Genomic DNA, 24,721 nt, shown 5'->3' with positions numbered 1-24,721 from the left:
ATTTGAATTTCTCACCTCAAAAAACCCTATGTACCAACTTGCATGCAATTATTTGGAATCAGTCGAAAAATATTTAAGAAAACGCGAATTATTTTTTCAACTTTAACACCCTGTATCTCGGAAACGAAGCATTTCCGGACCCATGTTCATAAGAACTTTTTTGCTTAAAATGATGTGATCTATCACCCGTTTCAGTTTGTCGGAAACAAATCAGAACACCCTGTATATATAACTGTATAATTACTTATAAAATTTTAAATAAAACTGCTGAATAGTAAAAAAAAAATGTGTTTCGTTCGTGTTTCATTCGATTCGTGGACACACAAATCAACAGAAAGACACGAAACAACATTATTAAGAATTTACTGAAATACTTTTTGCTACCGGGAATTGACCAAAATTACAGTTTACGTTTTGAAATTTCTAAAGCGTAAAAAAATGTTTATGAATAGGTATATGAATATTCAAATCCGACAGTAAAGATCGAGTATCGTAAATATTTCAGGGGATTACCAAGTAAGAAACGTTTTCTTTTTCCTCCAGACGTATTGTAACTAGTCGTAAAATAAATATGAACAATAGGATGAAAACGCAAAATATCGACACGCCTCGGCTTAACTGTTGAAATCTACAAATTCCATACCTGCTGGTACCTAGAGAAGAATAATGTTTTATTGCGCTCTTGCGATCCTCTCCCAATTGTGTTTGCATATTTACAAGCTGTCAATATTTTCGAGCGGTCGTTCGTCCAAGATATTCAAAATTGATACCGAACATAGGTTTTCCTACAACTGCTATGGAAAGTAGCGTATTCTTCATAGCTTACTCAATTTCAAAACTATGTATTGCTCATACTGTGGGAAATATTATTTCTCACGGCACTTTGCCCACACCTCGCTTGGTAGACCAATGAAATTGGGCTTTTGAGTCGTTTCTATGGAAACGCAATAAATTAGCACATACTGTCAACGAAGGTCATTTTGATTTGAATCAAGTCCATTACTTGAATTATTGAAATTTGTGCAGTTGTAGGAAAAGTTGTGGAGAATAGTATATTGTACAACAAGCGGGGAAAGTCCAACTTTTCTCGCGAGTGTGGAAGTTTGTGGCACGAGCCTGAAAGGCACTATACTTTTCCTACAACTGCACAAATTTCAATAATTCAAGTAATGGAACTGATTCAAATCAAAATGGCTTTCGTTGACAGTATGCGCTAATTTATTGCGTTTCCATAGAAACTACTCAAAAGCCCAATTTCATTAGTTTACCCAGCGAGGTGTGGGCAACGTGCCGTGAGAAATAATATTTCCCGCAGTATAAGCAATACATAGTTTTGAAATTGAGTCAGCTACGAAGAATACGCTACTTTTCATAGCAGCTGTAGGAAAAGTCCTTTTCTCGCTCGTGTGTTTGCGGCACTCGCGAGAAAAGTTGGACTTTCCCCACTTGTTGCACAATATACTATTTATTACTCTGAGATACCTACAATTTCGAACTTCATGCAAATTTCAAGCCGATCACATTTACAGTCATAGAAAAATCAAGAATAATATTGGAAACGAATTACCCAATATTCTCGATCGGGTTAAGATTTTGCCTGTATAAGTGCAGAGGCGGCGCAACGCTTGGGCAACCGGGCTTCGCGCCCGGTGAAGCCCCATTGAATGTAACCAAACTGTTCAATGGCACTTTCAATTGATAAATAAGGCCAAATACTAACAATCAGCACACCGATTGGGATTCCACACTTCTTGTATTTTCGTATTCTGTTTCTAAGTTGACGTTCACGGTTGACGTTTTAGCATATTTTCAGGGGTAGGCAACCCCACTTACAGGGTACCTATTGCGCGGCATCCCCACCCTTCAACCAGTTGTATCTTCGAGCGATAAGAACTGCCAAATTCTATTGTCGCCAGATTTTCGAGTGATAATAAGTGCAACGTTGTTTATAGCTCTGTTCAATGAGTCTTTTTTCGAGTTTTCAAAGGTGAGTAAAACGTAATGTAGGAATATATTTCAATAAGAGAAGAAGCGGAGAAGGATTTTGTATTTAATAAATATATCAAATTCTACGAAAATTTGAATTTAGCAAAAAGTGATAAAAACTTTCTCGCGTTGGTTGCTAAATGAAATCTTCATCGAAAGTGCGAAAGTTGAAATTTGACCAATATCAAGCTCTTTCTTTTCGGTATTTGTCTTCATTTTATCAAACAAACCTCGCAAAAATGTAAAACTGATTGAATTTCGTATAAACCATAAACCTTCATAAATGTCAGACTCTTGTTTTCAAAAGATTAAATATTTTCATTTTTGAATTCTGTAAAAGATATCATAGATTAATAAACATAGATAGAGGGAGTAAACGCAATCTTACATGTTCCCAACATGGTTAGATTACATTGTCAGATTGTGACATATTTTCAAATCCACAATTTTACTATATTGTTATAAATATATTGAATTAAATATATTTATATGAGTGATTCCCGATTAAATAGGCAAATTTGGAATCCGATATTTTTCGTAATTGTGGAATTTATAATAAGCAGAATATTTATTTTTTTCTGTATCTATACCTGCTGAAATCCAAGGTTTGGCAACTTTTGCTCTCCTAGTGTCATCAGTCGTTTTATGTCGTTTGGCGCCCTTAAAGTTTGTTTCTTGAATTTCTGATTATTTAGGTACTTATTTCAATATATTTTGAGTTGATATGAACCGTTGATTCACTATGGGACATAAGAAGTGCGTTCTTTGAGGAAAAACTCGCGGATTGAGTGAAATATCGTATCACTGATATGTTTTCATTTCCACGCGCTTTATGTCAATTTGATAGTTCATGTTGGGGACATAATTTGTTTACTGAAAATGACATATGGTCCCTCTATCTATGATTATTACTCTGAGGGTTTTATACATCAAAAATTGCAATTAGTTGAAAAGTCACTTTTGGGGCTTGGATTTATCTATCATCAATTTTTTTATTCATTCAATATTTATTCATTAATTATTCCATTATTATTATTGATTCATCATCAATCTTTTATTTATTGGTTTAAATAATTAATAAATGATTCATTTATTCATATAATAAATAAATGATGAATTAATAATGATTTTATTCATCTATTATTCCTTTATTATTAATTAATTATTCATTAATTATTTATTTATCGATCGAAATCTATGGCGGACAAAGTGTTTGTCGATAAATTTAATTTTTTTTCAATTATCGCGAAAACTCGGTCTCCATATCCAGTTGTATTGCATAATTTGTAAAGAAATACATTAGATGATTAATGATTTTACAGTGTGTATAATTTTCGAATAGTCCACAACTCGATATTGTAATAATTTGAGTTCTATACATGTAGATAAAAATAATATACCTTCATACAGTTCTGTAGACGCGCAATTGGCGCATGAGTGAAATAGCTCTGAAGAGCTCTTACTAGAATGCTTTCTCGAGTTTTTTATTTATAATTTTTTTTTTATTATTTATTATTCATTTATAACTCATAATCTATTATATACTTCATTATTTATATATTGATACAGATTAATTTAACCATTTATATACCTGTCGTTCTGTGTGTCCACATATCCTTGTAGCAGCTTCAACTTCTATAATGCTTATACGATTTTCATGAAATTTGGTATATTTTCTATATGGACCATAGATGATCACATAGAGACTTCAGCTTTTCTAGATGAAGAAAGCGCATTGAGCATACGCATATCTGAAATTTCCGGTATTTTCTTATTTCGCGTCCTTTTTATATGATAATGAGAATTGTTATGGATTTGAAAGGGGTTGATTCCATGAAAATTTCGCCTTTTTTTGACGTATGATGGGACTTGCTGAGGGGCGAATGTGATATAACCAAGATCTTCGTGTTTTACGTTGTTTTAGTAATTTTATTTGAATTTAACGAAGTTCAAAAATTTTGAAATATTTATTTTTAGTACCTACAGTATTTATTATAAAATTATTATTTTATTATATACAGAGTCGGACTGGGCTTCCCCCTCTAGAAAATGACTAAACTAAACCTCGGAACAAACTACAGATAAAAAAAATCCCAGAAAAATTTTCGCCTTCTCGTCTACCATTCATTCACAAAGAAGGACAATAAAATCATCAAACGTGCCGACAGCCGTTATCACTTCTGCAATTCCATTCGAAACACGATTTATAAGCTTGCTTTTTCAGGGATATAGATTGTAAACTTATCACTGAGCTATTCATTCATTTCTAATTTACCCTCATTGGCATATTCTTACCAATCTTACCTATCTTGAAGATGGGAACTCGTCTAGATGACAATACAAATAATGTGTCGTCATTTATGCCGTTGGTACGTTTGCGTACCAATTTGGGTAATTTTTGGGCACTTGGACGGAGAGTGCAATAATAGTTTCATACCTTGACCGCTTGGAACGTAAATTGAGTGTTGCTTGCATTCATTGTTTGGAGTGTCCATTTTGAGGTGTACTTGTTGTGTACTGTTTGAATTTGTTCCTACAAAACATATTCGAGGTGGGTTTTAATGTACTTTTCTTAGTTTTGTTATCGTGAATTTATATAGGAAAGCTGTGAAGAATGTAAGAATGACAATAGACGAAAGCCACACTTTTAGGTAGACATTTTATTTTCATTACGGGATCTAAAAGTTTTCCATCAGGTTATATCGTTCAATCATTCGATTAATCATTTTGATTTTTATTGGAGTTGTGGCTTTGAATAATGCAAAAATCGAGTTGGATATCAAATACGAAAATATTGTCTAAAGATAAAAGTGGCCAAGAAAAGACAATTGTTGGAGGCAGCTTCTGTTTTGAACAAAGCAGAGCTTTTTTCTAATGAAAGGAAAAATGATGCGCCTGGACTCTCAAAAGAGAACGAAGATTCGGAAAAATATGACGATATTTCGAAAAATCATATCCATAAAATTTGTGATGCTTGAAATGGTCATTCTTTTGACAGAGTGGTCCAAAAAGTGACGTTTGAAAGAAAAATCTGGGGTTTTCAAAAAATCTCGATGTATGTTACGCAAATTTTTATGATTTTCGAGTTATCAACCCCACTATTTTAAAAAATTCATGCTTTTTTGTAGTAGGTATTTTTCATTTTTTCTTGTGATAACATATTTTGGAAATGACGTCCTCCAATTTTGATACTTAGTAGACATCGTCTAATCTAGCAAACAGTCTTATAATATTACATATACAGGGTGTTCTGATTTGTTTCCGACAAACTGAAATGGGTGATAGATCACATCATTTTAAGCAAAAAAGTTCCTATGAACATGGGTCCGGAAATGCTTCGTTTCCGAGATACAGGGTGTTAAAGTTGAAAAAATAATTCGCGTTTTCTTTAATATGTTTTGACTGCTTCGAAATCCTTTCATGAAATTATTCCTATTCAAATATTAAATTTAAATTCATTTTGAAAATTTCTAAGGCGAAATGCATGCAGATTTTCTATTGCCCACTAATAAGTAGAAGTGGTATGCTATGTAGATAATTGTTGTTTTTAAGTGTTCTGAATATTCTGTTTCCTGAAATATTGCGTTGTTGGGATGCTTTACGAATACTGAGTTTTCATTTTCTTCGAAGGTCTGTAAAATCCTATTTCTCTGTAGATGATTTCTTCTTTGTATGCTTCGTTCGGGCCTTTGGTAACCAATACCATTTTCCTGTATTTGTTGATAAGCTATTAACTTAGTTAACTATAATTATAATTAATGACATCTGAACCTAACACACTTTAAATCTGTCATTGTGTATAGCCATTTTAAATCTATTGCCGCAACAATTGTTGAATGTAAAATAATCAATCATTCGAAGATGTCATTTGTGCATTCAACAGAACGGTGGACATTTCGAAAACCTTCTTTAAAAATTATTATGTTATTTTGTTTTGTTCTAAATTGTTACTTCTAAAAAATATTTAATTTAAAATTATTACAAATTTGTTTCTACATGTTTTAAAGATTACAAAAATATGGATTTGGCTTTAAATGCGTTTTTCTCTGAAACGGTTGCCCCTAGTAATTTAAATGAGGTATACCTTTTTTAACTAGAAAAGTCAGGGGAATCGATTTTTTTAGTCCAGAATGACGTACAATAACCAAGTCTACTGTTGTGTATTAGCTTGTCTACTCATTTTCTTTGGTGAATTTGTCATTGTTGCATTTTGTGGATCTGTGTGTTGCGAAACGTTTTGTTTTTTCTTGTTTTGTTGATTTGTCAAAGTATTTCTTGACTTGAATTATTCTTCATTCGACCAAAAAAATGCAATTTTACGCTTATGCTGATCTTTCATAGGTTCTATTATACAGAGTGGACCAGATTTTAGTTCAATAACTTTTTTCATGAAAAAAAGTTTATATGAACATATATCATAACAAGCTTAGTTTCCAAGATACAGTGTATTGAAGATTAAAAAAAGTAATCAGTTTTTTACTTATAACTCCAGCTGCTAAAATTATTCAGTGGCCCAGATATACGGGAGCGATTATCCTTTTTTTATTGAAAATCTACAACACCTAAAAATTCAAAACAATAAATGTATCTTATAATACCATAGGTGAAAAACTAATTTTTTTTTCAAACTTTTACCCTGTATTCCGAAAACGAAACTTGTTAGGGTATATATTGAAATGAACTATTTTTTATGGAAAAAGTTGTTCTATCTAACACCAAAGTTATTCAACTAAAATCTGGACCATACTGTATGTATAATAGAACTATTTCTTTGAAATTGACATAAGTAACACCAGTAGCTGTAGAGATTTGGGACGGTTAACGCAATTTTTGAAAATAGATTACTAAGAAGTCTGGATGTTATAATTTTTTTGTGATTTTTTAAATTTGCCTCTTTCTTAAAAAAATGTTTCTGCAGTAAAATTCGAACTTTGAATACAAACATATGAGACTTTCAAATTGGAAAAACAGCTAATAAATCAAAAATTCGAGAAAAACACTCACTAACCGACAACAATACCATGTCATTTACACAGTTTTATGGTGTCTAAGGGTGGAATTGGCTCATCATGAATGGACGAGCGCTCAAAAGCTACTGATTGGATAGATATACTGCGTTAGTATTGTTTTTCCTGATTTTTGTACCAAATTTCATAAAAATATCTGTTATAGTTTTCGATAAAAGCTCTGGACGGCGGACTGATAGATTTTTCATTCGATTTTTGATACAACTTATTTCAAAAAGTGGACTGTAGATATTTCAGGAGAATTCCACAGTTTTATAATTGGTATTAATGAACCAAAATCCGCAAAAAATAACATTTCTCAAACTTGACGGCATAAAATCATAAATTTAAAAACAGTTCTCAATGTTCGAAAATAGATTTGAAACAGATAAAATAACCTTTCACAGAGTATCTAATTCGATACTCGTTATTTTCATACAAAATTCGAAAAGTTTTTCATTGCGAGAAAAAAGAACTACTTTTTTCAACATCATTTACCTGCGTTTCCTATTGAGGAATTTCAACAGCATGTGATACTTTTCCAAAATCTGTTTGGAAACAACTTTAAACGAGGTTGTCGGATTAGGAATTTCGAAAATTCGGAGATTATTGCTTTTGGGAATTTTTTCGGTATGCGACATCTGAGGATTTTTCTGAAGAAAAAATATTCCTAAGAAATAAAAAGGAATTTATGATGAAACGTAAAAAACTCCTTATCGAATAATAGCAAATTTAAATCAAGTTAAAATATATACATATTAAATATCAATGAAGTTATAAGTAACGTTCTGTCAAATTCACGTTGTTTGATTTCTAAGAAATGTTTTGTTAATAGATTCATTTAGCTTGAAAATCCTATCTATGACGGATAAAGGCAAAAAATTTAGAAATTTTAAAGCATATAGTTTCTTATGAAATATTGATACAATTAAAAATAATGAAATTGAACAAGTTATATAAAGTCACGATGCTTCATTAAATAATTTTCAAAGCAAATTCCTAATTCATAGTCGACAAATTCTGTTAAAATTTTTTTTTTGTGAATTTACCAAATCATTTCATTCCATAGAACAACTATATTGTAGTTAAATAATACTATTTTTTTTTATTTGTTCCCAGGTGGACATGTTTATATTGATATGATTATGATTTAATAGAGGTCAGTTTTTCCAAGAAGTAAACGATCATTAAAATCTATGTATCCAGTCAAAGAAGGAGAATCAAATATTGCTGGTTAGCTTACCATTACTAAGCTCGAATAATTTCGCAATTTTTTCTAACACACATGCGTGTAACCATAGAAATAACTGTAGCTACGACTGCGCAGAATTTTTGACGCCTCCTTCGTAGCCATTATTGTATTCGACGCTGTCGTTTTGGAATTATCGCGGGTAGACACCATTTTGTGTTATATTAAATGAATTTTGTTGAAGGTATTTAAAAAATGAGTGATTATTCCGCGGTCGCTCCGCCACCACAGAATTTCAATCAATCATCAGCATTTGCTGCTGCTTTACAACGTGCTAAACAGGTAAATAGTAGAGTCATCAAATCCTACAACTGCCATACCCGAACATCAACATATTTGTAATTGCAGTTCTGTTTTAAGATGGTAATTTACAGTTGTATTGAATGTTAATAGTGGACTTTGTTTTTGGTGAATATTTTTTCAAGTGAATATTTTCAGATTGCCGCTAAAATCAATCCAGCTACAGGAACAACCGGCGATAACAGACAGAAGAGGCCTTTAGAAGAAGGACAAGGTAAGCAACAACTTACATTTTATTTCCCAGGTTCTTTTTTTGAGCGATAGTTTATATCGATTTATATATAACTACTTGGTTATTTTTTGAGATTAACAAATTTGTATCTTCTGTAGAACCGGATGCTAAAAAAGGTCCAGGAAATATAGGCCCACCACCACCTCAACAACAGCAAGGACCACCTTTAGGAGGTCCACCTATGGGCGGAAGGCCTAATTCCAATTTAAATCAGGGTAATATGGGAGGCCCCGGAATGGGGGGACCAACCCATAACGAGGAGATGAAAGTACCTGACAAAATGGTCGGACTAAGTAAGTCACTGATTTCTCTACTGTATGTTGCATGTTTTTAAAATAACCATATTGAATTAGCTATTATTTTGAGTGGACATGTTCAACTTCCTACTTCTTGATATTCTTAATCACGTTACTTAGTCTTTGGCTCTTTTAATAATTCATTGAGTACCAGGAATTTAGTCTATTATCTAGGGAAAAAAACAACCTGTTATGTTCTTATATTTGTGCTTTTACTTAACAGGTGTTGTTTAGTAATATTTCGTTGGTGAGCTAAAAAATTATAAAAATTGTAAATAGATATTACACTTAGAACATTAATAAGAGGAACGGAAATCGCCTTGTAACTGATGCATTTGTTTTGATGCCAACAGTCGTCACTCCTTTTCTGATAGGACACTATAGCAGTAGCGTAACGTAATTCGATTAATTTCGAAATGATCAATTCATGCTCAAAAATAGTTTACAATGTGATTTTTTCATAAAAATTCTTTGTGTTTCAAAAGGGTCAATGTTTTTCTCAGTTTAATGATTTAGCTATTGTGAAGTTATGAAAAAAGGATTCATGATGAAGCATTCAACAATCGAATCAGGATTCTACACGCCTATGGCTCGCATACATAATCAACTACCTCGATTGTGATTGGTGACACTAAACTTTATCTCTCTTGTATTCGGAATCAAGCACAAATGTTTACTTTCCGTTCCTTCTATCTATATTCTAAGGTATTTCAAGTAATCACATATGAGTAGATGATTTGATTAAAATGATTCGGAAGTAATCTCTCATATATTTGCTCTAATCTTTTACCACAATCATTATAACTCTGACTACCTTCTCTGCTTTTAAATTCTTATTATATTCTTTGAAATAATTCAATATAAAATGATTTTAGCTTCATTCTTTCAATGTTAACACTATGCAATATTTTGAAATGATTGAAATAACTTTTGCTTGAATATAAGTCCAGTAGTGAATTAATAACTAATATCACTGTGCATTCGATGTGTGTATTTGTATTACAGTCTGTTTTTTGTATTTCACTATCCCCACCTGACCAATGTGAATAGTCATTCGATGTTCAAGCACGCAATTTGTTCATTTTGAAAAAACATTTGTTTGAATGCAGAAAAAGTGGTTGCAGCTTGAAGCTTTATCATCATTATTTCCTGTTTATCTCCAAACTGGCCCTTCGTATCTACCTAGTTGTTTGTGGCTGCGACTCATCGTTTTATATTTTTTTTAAATCTGAAATTACAGATCAGATTGTACTTGTTCAGATAATTTTAAATCAATTTTCTGTGTGAATAAAAAAAGTTGAAACCTTAAGAACTAAAATATTTCAATATCCACTACTTGGATATGAAATGTTGATAAAACTTTAATACTGGCTGAAATTATATTGTCTTCATGCTATTCACTTGAAGGTTCCTAAGCAATCTATAAACTTAGCTTCTCCCCGAAAACTGATGGTATTATGTTCTTCATAAAACAATGTTTTTTTACCTTGATATAGTTTTTATGATTTCACTCATCAAATATAATAATTGATTCATAATAGTTTGTTTTGATTCATTTAATTTTGTTCTACATTATTATAGCATTTTAAGAATTTCTGAAAACTGCCTTGTAGTGATATCTGATTGATATCTAATTTCTGAAACATGGGATTTTAAATTTTGAATTGTTTGCTGGTAGTGTTCTTATTATTCGTAGACATGATCTAATAAAAATAAGTTACAATACTTGAATACCCAACACTTGTCTTAAAAATAATCAATCGAATGTGAATAATTTGTTTTTTACGAAATTCAATCTAAACATGAAGGTAACTAAATACTTATGGAAAAAAAGATCTTATCCATGTCATATGCTTGTTGGTCATTAGTGTTGATGATGGTAATACAAAGTTGAAAAAAAAAATACAATGAAAAAGATTTGAAGCAGGATGTCTTGAAGATATTTAAAAAACTATCACTATCATCTGAAATGGGGTTTAAATGGATTTGGTCAATTGCAAAACTACTAAATTCAAAATGAAATAAAAATCGCCTTGTATCTCTCGAAAGAATAGTGTATAAACTTGGAACAAATCTTTAGGAACAAATTCAATTTCGATGGGCTTACTGTTAACTGTTAAATTTTTACAAAAGTTTTCATCTTACCCTAGATTAGAACAAATATCTAGTACTTGTTCTGACATAACTAAAAAGTTAATAGTTTTAAGATAAGTTTCTTTCTGAAAGTCTTATACCCTGTAGCTTAGAGAATAAACCATATTATTATTATTTGGTTATGTAGTAACTCTTAGAAAAGGATTTAAATGAGTACTTAGGGTACTTAATGTTAATGAACAAGATTAAGCTTGTCTAGATGAATTTTTCTGTGGGTATCTGGAAACTTTTCGGTATTAATTGTTACAAGATTGTGTGCAACATTAAATGCATGTATCAATTAACAAACAGCCAATGTCTGTGCAGTTAGTAGTCAGTCTCATATTTTTTTTTAATGGAATTTCATATTTATTAATAATGCGAAATTTGATAACATGTAATACACCAAGTTAATTTTTTTAAATGGCGATACTTCATTGATACAAAACTTTCCAATAATAATGTTAGTAATAATTTTAACAGAAGTTTGATTATGTTGAGGTTATGAAAAGTCAAAAGTTGAACAGTTTCTAATTGTTATTTTATCATCTAAACATACAGCATTCAACTTATACTAGTTAATTGTTACGCAATATTTGTTATTTGATGCTGGTTAAATCCACACACATTCTTGAACAGTGTCTAAGATACTAGTTATTTTTGGCCAAAAAAAGAGGAACTAAGTTTAACTAACTTGATACTTCTTCCTTTTGACTGGTCATGTGGGGATTCAGTGTGGGATTGTACAATCTCTTAGTCGTACTTCGTCAGTTTAGAAACTTGGTATCCGCTTCTTTTCAATTTCTAATCCAGCTTACTTGAATAAATTCCTCTCGTTACAGTCATAGGTAGGGGAGGCGAACAAATAAGTCGTTTGCAAGCCGAAAGCGGCTGCAAAATACAGATGGCTCAAGATTCTCTGGGCATGCCCGATCGTATTTGCTCGCTATCAGGTTCCGAAGAGGCAGTCAATAGAGCTAAAGTGATGATCCATAACTTAATACATCAACGTGGTAGAAACGAAGGTCTAGACCAGGGGTTAGGAGGAGATCCCCCTATTGGGGGGAACCATTGCTTTCCAGGTGGCGATTTGCATTTTTTTTTTTCATATGTATTCCTTTTTAATCTCTTTTCCCTTAACATTGGTTGCATGAGTTTCTTCTTGTAGTGAAAGTAGGTGCATGCATGCAGAAATCCATTTCTTTGTGAATGAATAAGATCTTGTGTGTTGGAGTTGCATGATGGGCCCTGAAGAATATTATTTTTTTATTTCAGTAAGGATGCATCAATAGTTGGTTTAAAAGCGTTATTAGTTAAATTAGGCATTAGACTATAAAAATGGTGAATATTTAGTTCATCATTACACACACAGTGAAGCAGATTTAGTTTTCGTTTACTTGTTATAGTGGAATTGTAGTTGAAATTTTGAATTTCAAAATATGTTGCTTCATGGGCGTACCCAGCGAGGGGCAAAAAAATTTAATCGCTATTGAATTTTGTTGCTGGAATTCTCTAAAATTCTTGAAATAACTTTTTCAATAATAAAAAAATACTTGAAAATTATAAAATCAGGGAAATTTATCTTTATTTTATAAAATTTAAAACCTGAACGACCATTGGTTTTTTTTTATTCTGGGTACGCCTTTGTGTAGCGTTATTACCATTTTAAGACTAATCACTTTTATTGGATAAATTCGGTTTTAATTTGATGGGAATTCATTTTAAATTGAAAATTAAATGAGTTATTCTATTTCCATTTTTTTCATTTATAAATTATAATCGTCTCACTTTCAGATTTTTTTAAGAGTCCGTTCACGCGGCGCAAATTCAGGCGTTTTCTTAACTAATTCGGTCGTGATTTTCTCAGGAACGGTAAACGCTATCGAGATGATTCAAAACAATATTGGAAGGTCTTAATCCCTTGTATGTTCGTTAGGTAATAATTTCACTTTAAGTTGCAAATTAATTGTTTTATTGAAGTAGAAAGTACGATTTTCAATACCAATTTTGAATGATTTATTGTCGCTTCAGTTGACCTAAATTCGAAAATCTAATACAAATTGGTCATAGCCTATTTCTTCTTCTTTGCAATGATACCAATTAGAAATATATTACATCATAGTTACTCAAAATTCTCTGAGACGTTGTAAATCTGTTTCGAGTGCCAGAATTGTGAACTAAAAATCGTTGCTCCTCCCTGAGGGGCGTGGCTTGTAGCTATCAGGACCGTCTCTTAGGAAATATATTCTTGAAAACCTGAATTATTTGTTACGAACAAAAAAAAATATTTTGTCGCTTAAACCTGCAAGTTCCTATTCCAGCATTGATTATCTTTAAAGCCATATGTCTGATTTTCATGTTACTTTCTCGAATGAAAAAATGTATTCCTCATGGAAGGTTTCGGATTGGATGCAATAGTCAATTAATTATTTCGGACCGAAGGTTCGTAAGTTTGAGAAAAAGTAGATATCTGTTATTGAAAAAATCGATTCGGATGTAATGATGGCTGGCAAATTACCTTGTTTTTAACATATTTCATATAATACAAAATTTGGGTAGTTCAGAACCTATCTAAGATTCGGTATTGTGCTACTGCTTGAGAATAATACTTTAAAAGTTAACAAGAAGTGATTTCGTGTAAATTTATTAGAGTTATTTCAAGATTTCATTGTCACATCAGATAAACATCAGTTGTAAATAAAGGTTATTCGGTACTCTTTTGTGTACCGTATTATTTCATTGCTGGACAATTTGACAGTTTCTAGGTAGGTTCAGCATTGCATAGGTACCTGAAAGAAGGCATTTAGGAGTAAAAATTCAAAATGGTCTATTTTTGTACCTATTCGTATATTTCTACTTACTCATTGATTTTATGTAGAAATGAAGAATATACCCGACATTGAAATAACCATTTTCAAACTGAAATTCCTAGAATGGTATTCTCAATTTCGGGTTGAGGTATTACTAGAAGTTTTCATATCTATTTGTCCTGTGCAGTTCTCCTTATAATTTTGTTTATGTGTATTGAATTGAACCTTTTATGCAGGGAAATATCTTTGGATACATTCCGAATTGTTTGTATTCAGCAATTTCTCTAAAAGAACATTCTAGTCACTCCGTTATTTTTGAATAAAATTGATCTAATATGCGTTTGGTGAAGGAAATAAAAATAGGTTTTCAGTCGAAATTAGTTTTCGTACGCATTATGTGTAGAATTTCGAAATGGTATGAATGTCCCTTGTTTTTCATTTTCACTGTATAAAGAAAGAAAGACAATTTTTTACAATGATTTCAAAATAAAAGAGTACACAATGAAGTATGTAACAACAACAGTGCATACACGCTATGAAAATTGAAATTCATCTTCGACAGCCATAGAAGCTGAAGGATTTTGTTCCAGTTTACCTATGTACAAAGTGATACAGCAAAATGATTGCCGATGGGGACAGTAGTTGTTACAAAAAAAAAATTCTTGATATTACTCTTGTTATAAGAAGCTCAATTTTTCTGTGTTCATCAACAGTTGAAACCATAGAAATATTGAGACTCTTAGATGGTACAAAACCTTATTATTTTATGGAAAAAAGTATTTGACCATTTTCCATTATTTATATTGATACGATACCATACGATGTTATATATTTTTGAAATCAGGAAAGATTGAGCTTTCAAAAAATAGCATAGAAATCTAGTGTTCCCATTTGAAAAAACATAACTTTGGGTCATAGCTTCATAATTAAAAACCCTTTTGAAAAGACGAGCAGGCCACTGGATTTTACGTAAAGAAGTGCCTCTATGTTGTTTTTATTTCAGAGCTCTATCATCAGTATTCGCGGAGATATCAATGGTTTCCGATATCGCCATTTTTCAAATTTTCGCCTATAACTCGAAAACAAAAAAAGTTAGCCAAAAATGAATACCTACTACTCTTGTTAGTTTCCCAGAAAAAGAGAACTAGAATGGGGTATCAGATTTTGTCTTTATCCTCTGGTTCAAAAGTTGAAGTGCTAGAACATCGAAATTTGCCCACCTTGTATAGTTCAGAAAATAGAATGTACCAATCATTTACTGAGGTACTACTGTAACGAATTACGAGAACTCTCGAAAGCACGTAGTGTTCTAGGGCCGGTGAAGAATGTGATAAACTACAGTTCTCTGCAGGGTCAGATAATTATTGAGAAAATTGTGAAAAACCATACATAGATGAGGGAACATTCCAATAATATAGGGCTGAATTCTTGAGGGGTTTAATCAAAGCAGAAGAAGCTTATAATGAAATTTAGCTGAAAACACAGCTTCAAACTGATTCTGCTGATTGGCATCAGTAGAGGAGGAAATTGTTGACGGCTTCAATATATGTAAAATGCCTCCTATGACAAGTTGTTACTCAACAGTTGAAAGCATTTTACAAAAACATTTTTCTGCAAAAGCTATAGATTCGGGAAAAATAATGAAGATCGTGCGAAGCGTCTATTAGAGAACGAATTGTGCTCGAAGATCACAAACAGTGGAATTTTTATTAATAAAAAATGGCCTTTTCTAGGTGCCTCTTCAGATGGCGTTGTTGAAAAAAATAATCATTCAATTGAAATCAAATGCCTGTTTTCAGCAAGAAATAATATGATGAAGGACGCTATTGAAAGGAAACAAATCACATATTTGGAAAAAATGATGATTAGAAATATCGATTAAAACAAAGTCATAATTATTATTTTCAAGTTCAGGGACAATTAAATATAGCTGAAAGAGAAAAATGCCTTTGTCGTATGGACTTTGAAGGACTTTTTATTTATCGAAGTCAACATCGATGAAGAGTTTTTAGAAAAAAAATTCTATTAGGAATCCCCAATTCAAACTAGATCTTCAGGATAAGCAAAATTGAAGAAAAAAAAGGCAATTTGAAATATATCATTATGAACCAAGCTGATTTTTTTTATTATTATAACAAAGTACTATTCCTCAAAACTGTAGATATTTATGAAATGAGTTCATCAACATTCTCAATGAAATTTTGGATTAGATATTTCAAAATTCACGCCATTTAATTCATAAGGATTTTTACAATTCAAGAAATGAGGATAATGGTATATCAAAGCGTATTTGGATTCTCAATTCGATATCAAGTAATTATGGAAAGTAGAGAGTCTTTCTCGAAACCTAAAAAAGAGTTCGTATTTCTCAACTCTTAGCTCTTATTATAAAGAAACCGTCTTTACAACCATAATCATAGGTGACCTTTTGACAATCATTTCATTTCATCAAAATGTCAAAAATGCGGCCGCAAATTCCGACACGCACTAGTAGAACACGAGAAAGAAACGAGATCATCCCAATGCGTTACAAATTCATTCTCTCTGGGCTGAGGGGCTAATACGTTCACGATATATTCACCACAATAGTCAACGCCCACCCGCTCTAGCCCCTGCACGTCGCGACCCCTCTGCTACCCAAGCAGTGTGGTGTAAACAGACTCTTAAGCATTAAAGATTTAGACTTTTTTATTGGAAATGTAAAATCTGAAGAAGCTTCTGTGTTCAATTATAATTTGTGGAATTAAGAAATGGAAATTCACAAATATTTTAAATTGGTCTTATCAATTTTTTTCTAATGATAACAATAGATTTTTAACCTATTAACTATTTTTAATAGTCTTCATACTGCTGCCATCAATATTTTCGTTAGTTCTGTCTTCTTTGTCACTTTTCTAGGTGAAAAATATTTTTGTTTTTCAATGCCTATTGAGCCATTATCATGTTCAATCGTATTTCTGGAATTGACTTTTGTACCCACGTTGAATTCTCTTTTTACGTTTTTTATTGTTCAAATAAGTTACATAGAAGCGGTAATTTGGATTTTAGAAGAGAGAGAATCGGTCAGTCATATCTGTTGAGGTTTTGTTCATTCATGAAATTTGTCATCGCGTTGATCAGTTCCGTTTAATTATAAATATCCAAGATCTCACAGAAAAAAATTGATTATTGTAAACAAAAAAGTCCGCGTGATGATACAGGAAAACTGTACCAACTTGGCGACAACAAGAATTTCGACAATCTCTTCAAGCTCGATTTTTATGATTATTTCCCAATACAACTTGGATATATTTTTCAAACTATATTGCTTTGTACAAAATTTTTAGTACTGAAAGAGGAAAAAATTTCGACATCTTCTTGATTCAGTTGTGGTCTTGATAGATCATGTATTATGCAATTTTTATATTTTTTCATCTGTTCGTTTTCACCTTATCAGTATTTGGTTCTTCTCTGCCTAATTCTTTATTGCCATTAACATTATTCAAGGAAGGGGGTTCAATTCACAAGGTTCACTACTAGAATTAAATAAAAGTAAAGATTTTGATTATTGATGAATATAAAATATTCTTCATATCGAACGCGTTCATTTAAAAAAATAGAAAATATTTTCGTAGCAACAGTGTATTCTTTATATAATCTCTATTCTGGAACACCCTTATCAATCCCAATTCCATAATATTCACCTGATAATGGCCAGTGTCATAGAAATGACGGCATTCTTATCGTCTTCTATTTATCTTACTCCATCTTTCAATTTCAAAACGATGATGTCCTCGACGTGATTCATTTTGGGTCCATTGCAGTGAATAACACCAGCGGTGATATTATGCTTTCAGTTCTTCCGCTTCCAGTATAAAGTTGAATAACCCTCGTAGCATTTGTATAGAATCATCTGTTCCTGATTTCCGAGTGAAAAAAAAAGTTTGATAAAAAAGTTGACAGATAGTGGATGGGCATATTTCGCAGTACAGTTGTTGGTGAGGACAGTTTAAGATTACAGAGTATTGACGAAGTTTATTTATTTTTATTTCAATCATGAATATTGACGACAACTTTTTTTCTCACATGACGGCTAACGAACTTTTAAAATACTTTTTAGGGGGTGAGTAGTTGACTCAGATTGGTACGAGATTGAGTATTTCTGTTACGTCTTTGTTTATCAATGTTTTTTGAGGTTAGGATCGAGTACATGCTTCAAATTTATGAAAGATCATTGCAACTTTATGCTATTATTGAAATGATTATCCAATATTTATGAATGATAGCTTGCTCAAATTTGAATGATTTATTTGTGGTCTCGATAGTACTTCTTGTATTTTAGGATTAACAACTAAAACCTTATTTATGTATGTGTTCGCTTTGCCAACTTTAACAGATTTTCGTCATTATTATTTCTTCGGTGTAATTATAATAGGAATCTAGTTTTCTGAATGAAAATTTTTCTTCCTTTTTCGAAATATGACACAAGAAGAATTTTTCTGGTAATCTTTTTTTGTCAGTTGATTTTGATGTTTACCAACATTCTGTCAACTATCGACTTGATTATTTGGAGGAGATTCGTTTCATTTTGCGATAAGACCACCTATTTGATGCGTTACTTTTATATTAGAATTTTGTATACTTATAATCAAGACGATTTTTCGTGTATTTTTCAAAAGAAACTTGAAATGTGAATTATTGGCTCCGTATTAAACTTGCTATATTGGAAAAAGATTTGTTCAATTAATTGACACTTGGATTACACTGTTAAGAACGATAAACATCAATTCAATCAAACAAAATTGTTAATTATTCAAGAAAAAAATCGAATCATTCAAAGCTATTATTACGTGAAGATATATAACTGGATTTTGCGAACTTAGGTTACGTCAATTTGAATTTGAACATTTATATTTTTGTTTATTTGCGTTTAGTTTTTTTTAATAAAGTATTAATGATTTATGTTATTTATATTTCGAGAGCCTTTAAAAACGTTATTGAAAACTTAACAACGTCACGTTTAATAACATTTTGGATTTTATTTTTTTAATGCTAATTTTTATGAAATATTTCATTTGAATTATAATATATTGGAAATAATGATATATTCAATTGAAAATATCTTCTTTTGCTAAATAAACATTGGGGAGTCAAATAGCTTATTACACAACTGTACTTTCTTAATATGGTATGTTGACGAAGATGCCAGTATGTTGTCAATTCAATATAAATCTAACAGAACAAATTAAGTCGCTTGGATGCATTTTTTAATCCATACAACTGCTTGTTTGGCTGTGAATCGGTTGTAACCTAACCTCTAAACTTTCGCCTCTCACCCTTAAAAGTTTTTTTATGCAAACGGGAAAGTAACTCTGAGTGAAATATTATTTGCAGGATGTTTATCCATATATTAGGTTTGCTTCAGCAGAGGTCCGGGATAGTAAAGAAAATTCATAATCTGAAGTTGTTCTATGTTTAAAACAGATTTTCTGTTGATAAAAAAACAACAACTTCCTGTAAAATATTCTCTATCTATATTCACAATTAACGGATGAACATTCATTTGTATTTGAGCTGCATTCTTCTTGAGATCGCATCCCACACCTGCTCTAGATTTTTCATTTTTAAGCTGCCAATTTTTGCCCTACAGTTTTTATAGTATCCAATCGGTAGGGCTATTTTTCTCTTCTACTCGTACTCTTTCAAAAATATGGCTTCAGAAGAATCTACAATATATAAAGAAAATCCCACTTGCTTTAGATTTTTCATATCTAAGCTACAAACTTTTGGCCTACAGTTTTCATAGTATCCAATCAGTGAGGCGATTGTTCTTATCTACTTACACTCTTCTAAAAATATGGCTTCAAAAGAATATATAATAAAGAAATACTATTATATACTAAATATGTCTATCTGAAAACTAACCAAGATCTTTATTGGTCTTCATTTTCTTCTCAAAATTAACTTCAACAACGAATTCAAACAAAGATGTTAAGCCCCTTTTATACAAAGTGTAATTAGACTATATGAATACTAATATAATCCAGTCTATAGATTTGGTGTACATCCTACGTAAAGGGTGTTTTTTTTAGAGCTATAGAACTTTAAATTGCAATAAAACAACGATGGATTATTCGATTGACATTAATTTTATTTATCCGCAAGATAATCTTCTGGCATTACATTTTAAATATGATTTCTGGCATATGACCGTCACGGCTGACTCAGATGTAGTCCAATCTGGACGTCCAATTTTCGATGACTTTTTCCAACATTTGTGGCCGTATATCGGCAATAACACGGCGAATGTTATCTTCCAAAGGGTTTGTGGCTTATTCGCATAGACCAATGACTTACCATAGCCCCACAGAAAGTAGTCTAGCGGTGTTAAATCACAAAATCTTGGAGGCCAATTCACAGGTCCAAAACGTGAAATTAGGCGGTCACCAAACGTGTCTTTCAATAAATCGATTGTGGCACGAGCTGTGTGACATGTTTCGCCTTCTTGTTGGAACCACAGCTCCTGGACATCATGGTTGTTCAATTCAGGAATGAAAAAGTTAGTAATCATGGCTCTATACAGATCACCATTGACTGTAACGTTCTGGCCATCATCGTTTTTGAAGAAGTAAGGACCAATGATTCCACCAGCCCATAAAGCGCACCAAACAGTCAGTTTTCTGGATGTAACGGAGTTTCGACATACACTTGAGGATTAGCTTCACTCCAAATGCGGCAGTTTTGTTTGTTGACGTAGCCATTCAACCAGAAGTGCGCTTCATCGCTAAACAAAATAAAATGGACGTAGTGCGCGATACGTATTCCGCACAGAACTTTTATTTTTCGAAATAAAATTGCACTATTTGCAAGCGCTGTTCAGGCGTGAGTCTATTCATGATGAATTGCCAAACCAAACTGAGAATAAATCACTTGACAGCTGTTAAATCGGTCGCCATCTTGAACAGTAATGCCAACTTAAAGTTATATACCTCGAAAAAAAAATACCCGTTATTAAACGGTATGTACTCTTCCACCGCATCTAACCTATAACCAAAAACTAACCGAGCTAACGCATTTTTTTCTCTATTCCAGGAATGAACAATAGCATGGGCGGCGGTGGCCACGGCCCTCCGGGAGGCATGGGCGGCGGTCCAGGAATGGGCGGACCGGGCATGGGCGGCGGCGGAGGTGGGCCGGGAGGTCGTAATTTTATCGAGATAATGATTCCCGGACCCAAGGTCGGCCTCATCATAGGCAAGGGCGGCGAGACCATCAAGCAGCTGCAGGAGAAGAGCGGCGCCAAGATGGTCGTCATACAGGACGGTCCTAACCAGGAACAGGAGAAACCGTTGCGCATCAGCGGCGACCCGCAGAAGGTCGAATACGCCAAACAGTTGATCTACGACCTGATAGCCGAGAAGGAGATGCAAAGCTTCAGGGGCGGCGGTCGTAGGAACAACGACGATGGCGGCAACTACAACGACGGAGGTTACGGAGGTGGCGGCGGTCCCAGAGGCGGGGGCGGTCAAGGTTTTGAGGTAAGTCGAATTGTAGTTGAACTCTTGTAAACTTCTCATAAAGACTATTACACTATGGTGGTGATTCCCATCATACAGACGCAAGTTTTAAAGGGTGTTTTTTTTTTAGCGCTATAGAACTTTGAATTGCAATAAAACAACGATGGATTATTCGATTGACATGATTTTATTTATCCGCAAGATAATCTTGTGGCATTACATTTTAAATATGATTTCTGGTATATGACCGCCACGGCTGGCTTGGATGTACTCCAATCTGGACCTACAATTTTCGATGACTTTTTCCAACATTTGTGGCCGTATATCGGCAATAACACGGCGAATGTTGTCTTCCAAATGGTCAAGGTTTGTGGCTTATCCGCATAGACCAATGACTTTACATAGCCCCACAGAAAGTAGTCTAGCGGTGTTAAATCACAAGATCTTGGAGGCCAATTCACAGGTCCAAAACGTGAAATTAGGCGGTCACCAAACGTGTCTTTCAATAAATCGATTGTGGCACGAGCTGTGTGACATATTGCGCCGTCTTGTTGGAAACACAGCTCCTGGACATCATGGTTGTTCAATTCAGGAATAAAAAAGTTAGTAATCATGGCTCTATACCGATCACCATTGACTGTAACGTTCTGGCCATCATCGTTTTTGAAGAAGTAAGGACCAATGATTCCACCAGCCCATAAAGCGCACCAAAATTTTTTTCTGGATGTAACTGTGTTTCGACATACACTTGAGGATTAGCTTCACTCCAAATGCGGCAGTTTTGTTTGTTGACGTAGCCATTCAACCAGAAGTGCGCTTCATCGCTAAACAAAATAAAATGGACGTAGTGCGCGATACGTATTCCGCACAGAACCATTATTTTCGAAATAAATTTGCAAGCGTTGTTCAGGCGTGAGTCTATTCAAGATGAATTGTCAAACCAAACTGAGAATAAATCATTTGACAGCTGTTAAATCGGTCGCCATCTTGAACAGTAATGTCAACTTATATAAGTTATATACCTCGAAAAAAAAAACACCCTTTATTATTCGACATAGGCGTAATTCGAATTATACAGGTTGACAAATTCTGAATATTTAAAGTGTTTGTCTGATGAAGAAGGTTCATTTAGACTCCAAAACGTCAAAAGAGTTAATTAATTCATAGTGTTAATGTTCGTTTTTCATTGGAAACATCTTTTCAACCTGAAAATTATTGCAATTATTGCGTAGGAGAATTTTATTCGAATTTTTCAAGCTTCCTTCAGAAATTGAGAGTGAAAACTCTCTAACTAGCAAAATAACTGATCCTTACTTTCTTGGGTAGTTAATAGAATTGGTGCGGATGATATTTTTGTACAATATCGATTTTCCTACGAATTCCTAGTACAATATAATTTGATTAATCTGTTATCTTAACGATTGATTATTGCGTTGCAGGTTTTGGTGCCAAGAGCCGCTGTTGGAGTAGTAATTGGCAAAGGAGGGGACATGATAAAAAAAATACAAGCTGAAACCGGAGCTCGCGTACAGTTCCAGCAAGCGAGAGAAGAAGGACCGGGAGAAAGAAGTTGCTTCTTACAAGGAAACCCTAAACAGGTCGAGCAGGTAAGGAAAAATAAACTTTTTCAAACCTAGATAGGAAAAATTGTAGTCATTCAACCTATTATGCGATGATGCATAAAAGCACACTTGATGACAGATTTTCAGGGGTACCAATCCATAAACATGAAATCGTATAGGACTATACGCTCTATTAGTGTGACGTCACACATCGCCATTTTTGGTTCTTCTGTCAGTGTTCTGAATCCAAACAAATAAATTGTCATTCAAATTAGTACGGTGTCGTTGAAGGAATTGGCTTATTTTCATAAATAGGAGTATTTGAGGAACGATTTCAATATTAATTGATAGACAGAAGGAACGAGGTTGATACCAGTAAGTTTGAATCCTGTATCATTCCCCAGATTTTGTAAAAATCCGTGTTTATTAGTTGAACTTCAAGTTCGAACTTACTGGCATTAATCTCGTACCTTTTGTCTATCAATTAATAGTAAAATCGTTCCTTAAATAACCTTATTTATCAAAATAAGCCAATTTCTTTAAGGACAACGTACTAATTTGAATGACAATTTGTTTGTTTGGATTCCGAACACTGACAGGAGAACTGAAATGGCGGTGTGTGACGTCATCACTAATAGAGCGTATTATCGAATTTAGAATTTCCCTACTAACCGACCGATAATTTCAGGCAAGACAAAGGATCGAGGAATTGATCGAAAGCGTGCAAAGACGAGACACAGAAGGTCCGGGAGGACCTGGGGCCGGTAGACGTGGCGGCGGTGGTAGAGGCGGCCGCGAAGGTGGCTTCGACAACAGAGGTGGTGGTGGCGGTAGGAACGGCGGAGGCGGTGACTACGGCGGCGGCGGTTGGGAAGATAGGCGTAACAACCAGAATCAGGGCGGAGCCGAGGTCAGCTTCAACGTACCGGCCAATAAATGTGGCGTCATCATTGGAAGGGGTAAGTGTTATTTGAAAAGTAAAGTGGAGAGAGTCTTGAGCTGCGTCGTTCTATTTTCACATTTTTATTGTTTTTGAAAGATAAAATATAAAGGGTGTTTTTTGTTAGAGCTATAAACTTTAAATTGCAATAAAACAACGATGGAGTATTCGATTGACATGAATTTTATTTATCCGCAAGATAATCTTGTGGCATTACATTTTGAATGTTATTTCTGGCATATGACCGCCACGGCTGGCTCGGATGTGGTCCAATCTGGACGTCCAATTTTCTATGACTTTTCTCCAACATTTGTGGCCGTATATCGGCAATAACACGGCGAATGTTGTCTTCCAAATGGTCAAGGGTTTGTGGCTTATCCGCATAGACCAATGACTTTACATAGCCCCACAGAAAGTAGTCTAGCGGTGTTAAATCACAAGATCTTGGAGGCCAATTCACAGGTCCAAAACGTAAAATTAGGCGGTCACCAAACGTGTCTTTCAATAAATCGATTGTGGCACTAGCTGTGTGACATGTTGCGCCGTCTTGTTGGAACCACAGCTCCTGTACATCATGGTTGTTCAATTCAGGAATGAAAAAGTTAGTAATCATGGCTCTATACAGATCACCTGTATATCACTGTAACGTTCTGGCCATCATCGTTTTTGAAAAAGTACGGACCAATGATTCCACCAGCCCATAAAGCGCAT

At 33.5% G+C, this 24,721-nt stretch overlaps 1 protein-coding gene and 1 long non-coding RNA gene across 12 annotated transcripts in view; one reads left to right on the top strand and one right to left on the bottom strand.

Annotated features, from left to right (window-relative positions):
- Positions 1–8,330: 8,330 nt before the first annotated feature.
- Positions 8,331–24,721, top strand: part of LOC123676071 (far upstream element-binding protein 1) — a 30,957-nt gene continuing 14,566 nt past the window's right edge. For 5 of the 11 annotated variants that reach the window (XM_045611765.1, XM_045611834.1, XM_045611790.1 and 2 more), the window contains exons 1-7: positions 8,331–8,523; positions 8,680–8,755; positions 8,872–9,066; positions 12,045–12,284; positions 21,084–21,529; positions 22,948–23,115; positions 23,759–24,029. In XM_045611765.1, the coding sequence (XP_045467721.1) occupies positions 8,437–8,523; positions 8,680–8,755; positions 8,872–9,066; positions 12,045–12,284; positions 21,084–21,529; positions 22,948–23,115; positions 23,759–24,029 (1,483 nt within the window). In that variant the 5' untranslated portion in view covers positions 8,331–8,436. Of the gene's footprint in view, positions 8,605–8,679; positions 8,756–8,871; positions 9,067–12,044; positions 12,285–21,083; positions 21,530–22,947; positions 23,116–23,758; positions 24,030–24,721 lie in introns of all 11 variants that reach the window. The other 6 variants (XM_045611816.1, XM_045611798.1, XM_045611782.1 and 3 more) reach the window with 3 other exon arrangements.
- On the bottom strand, positions 13,571–14,612 carry LOC123676126. Its single transcript, XR_006746848.1, has 2 exons — positions 14,064–14,612; positions 13,571–13,991 (listed from the first exon to the last, which is right to left on the bottom strand). It is a non-coding gene; the product is annotated as an uncharacterized LOC123676126 (long non-coding RNA).

This window comes from Harmonia axyridis, chromosome 1 (genome assembly GCF_914767665.1).
Source record: "Harmonia axyridis chromosome 1, icHarAxyr1.1, whole genome shotgun sequence".
Classification (NCBI taxonomy): Eukaryota; Metazoa; Arthropoda; class Insecta; order Coleoptera; family Coccinellidae; genus Harmonia; species Harmonia axyridis.
Note: the sequence above shows the minus strand (reverse complement) of the source record. Positions and strands in the feature narration are given on the sequence as shown.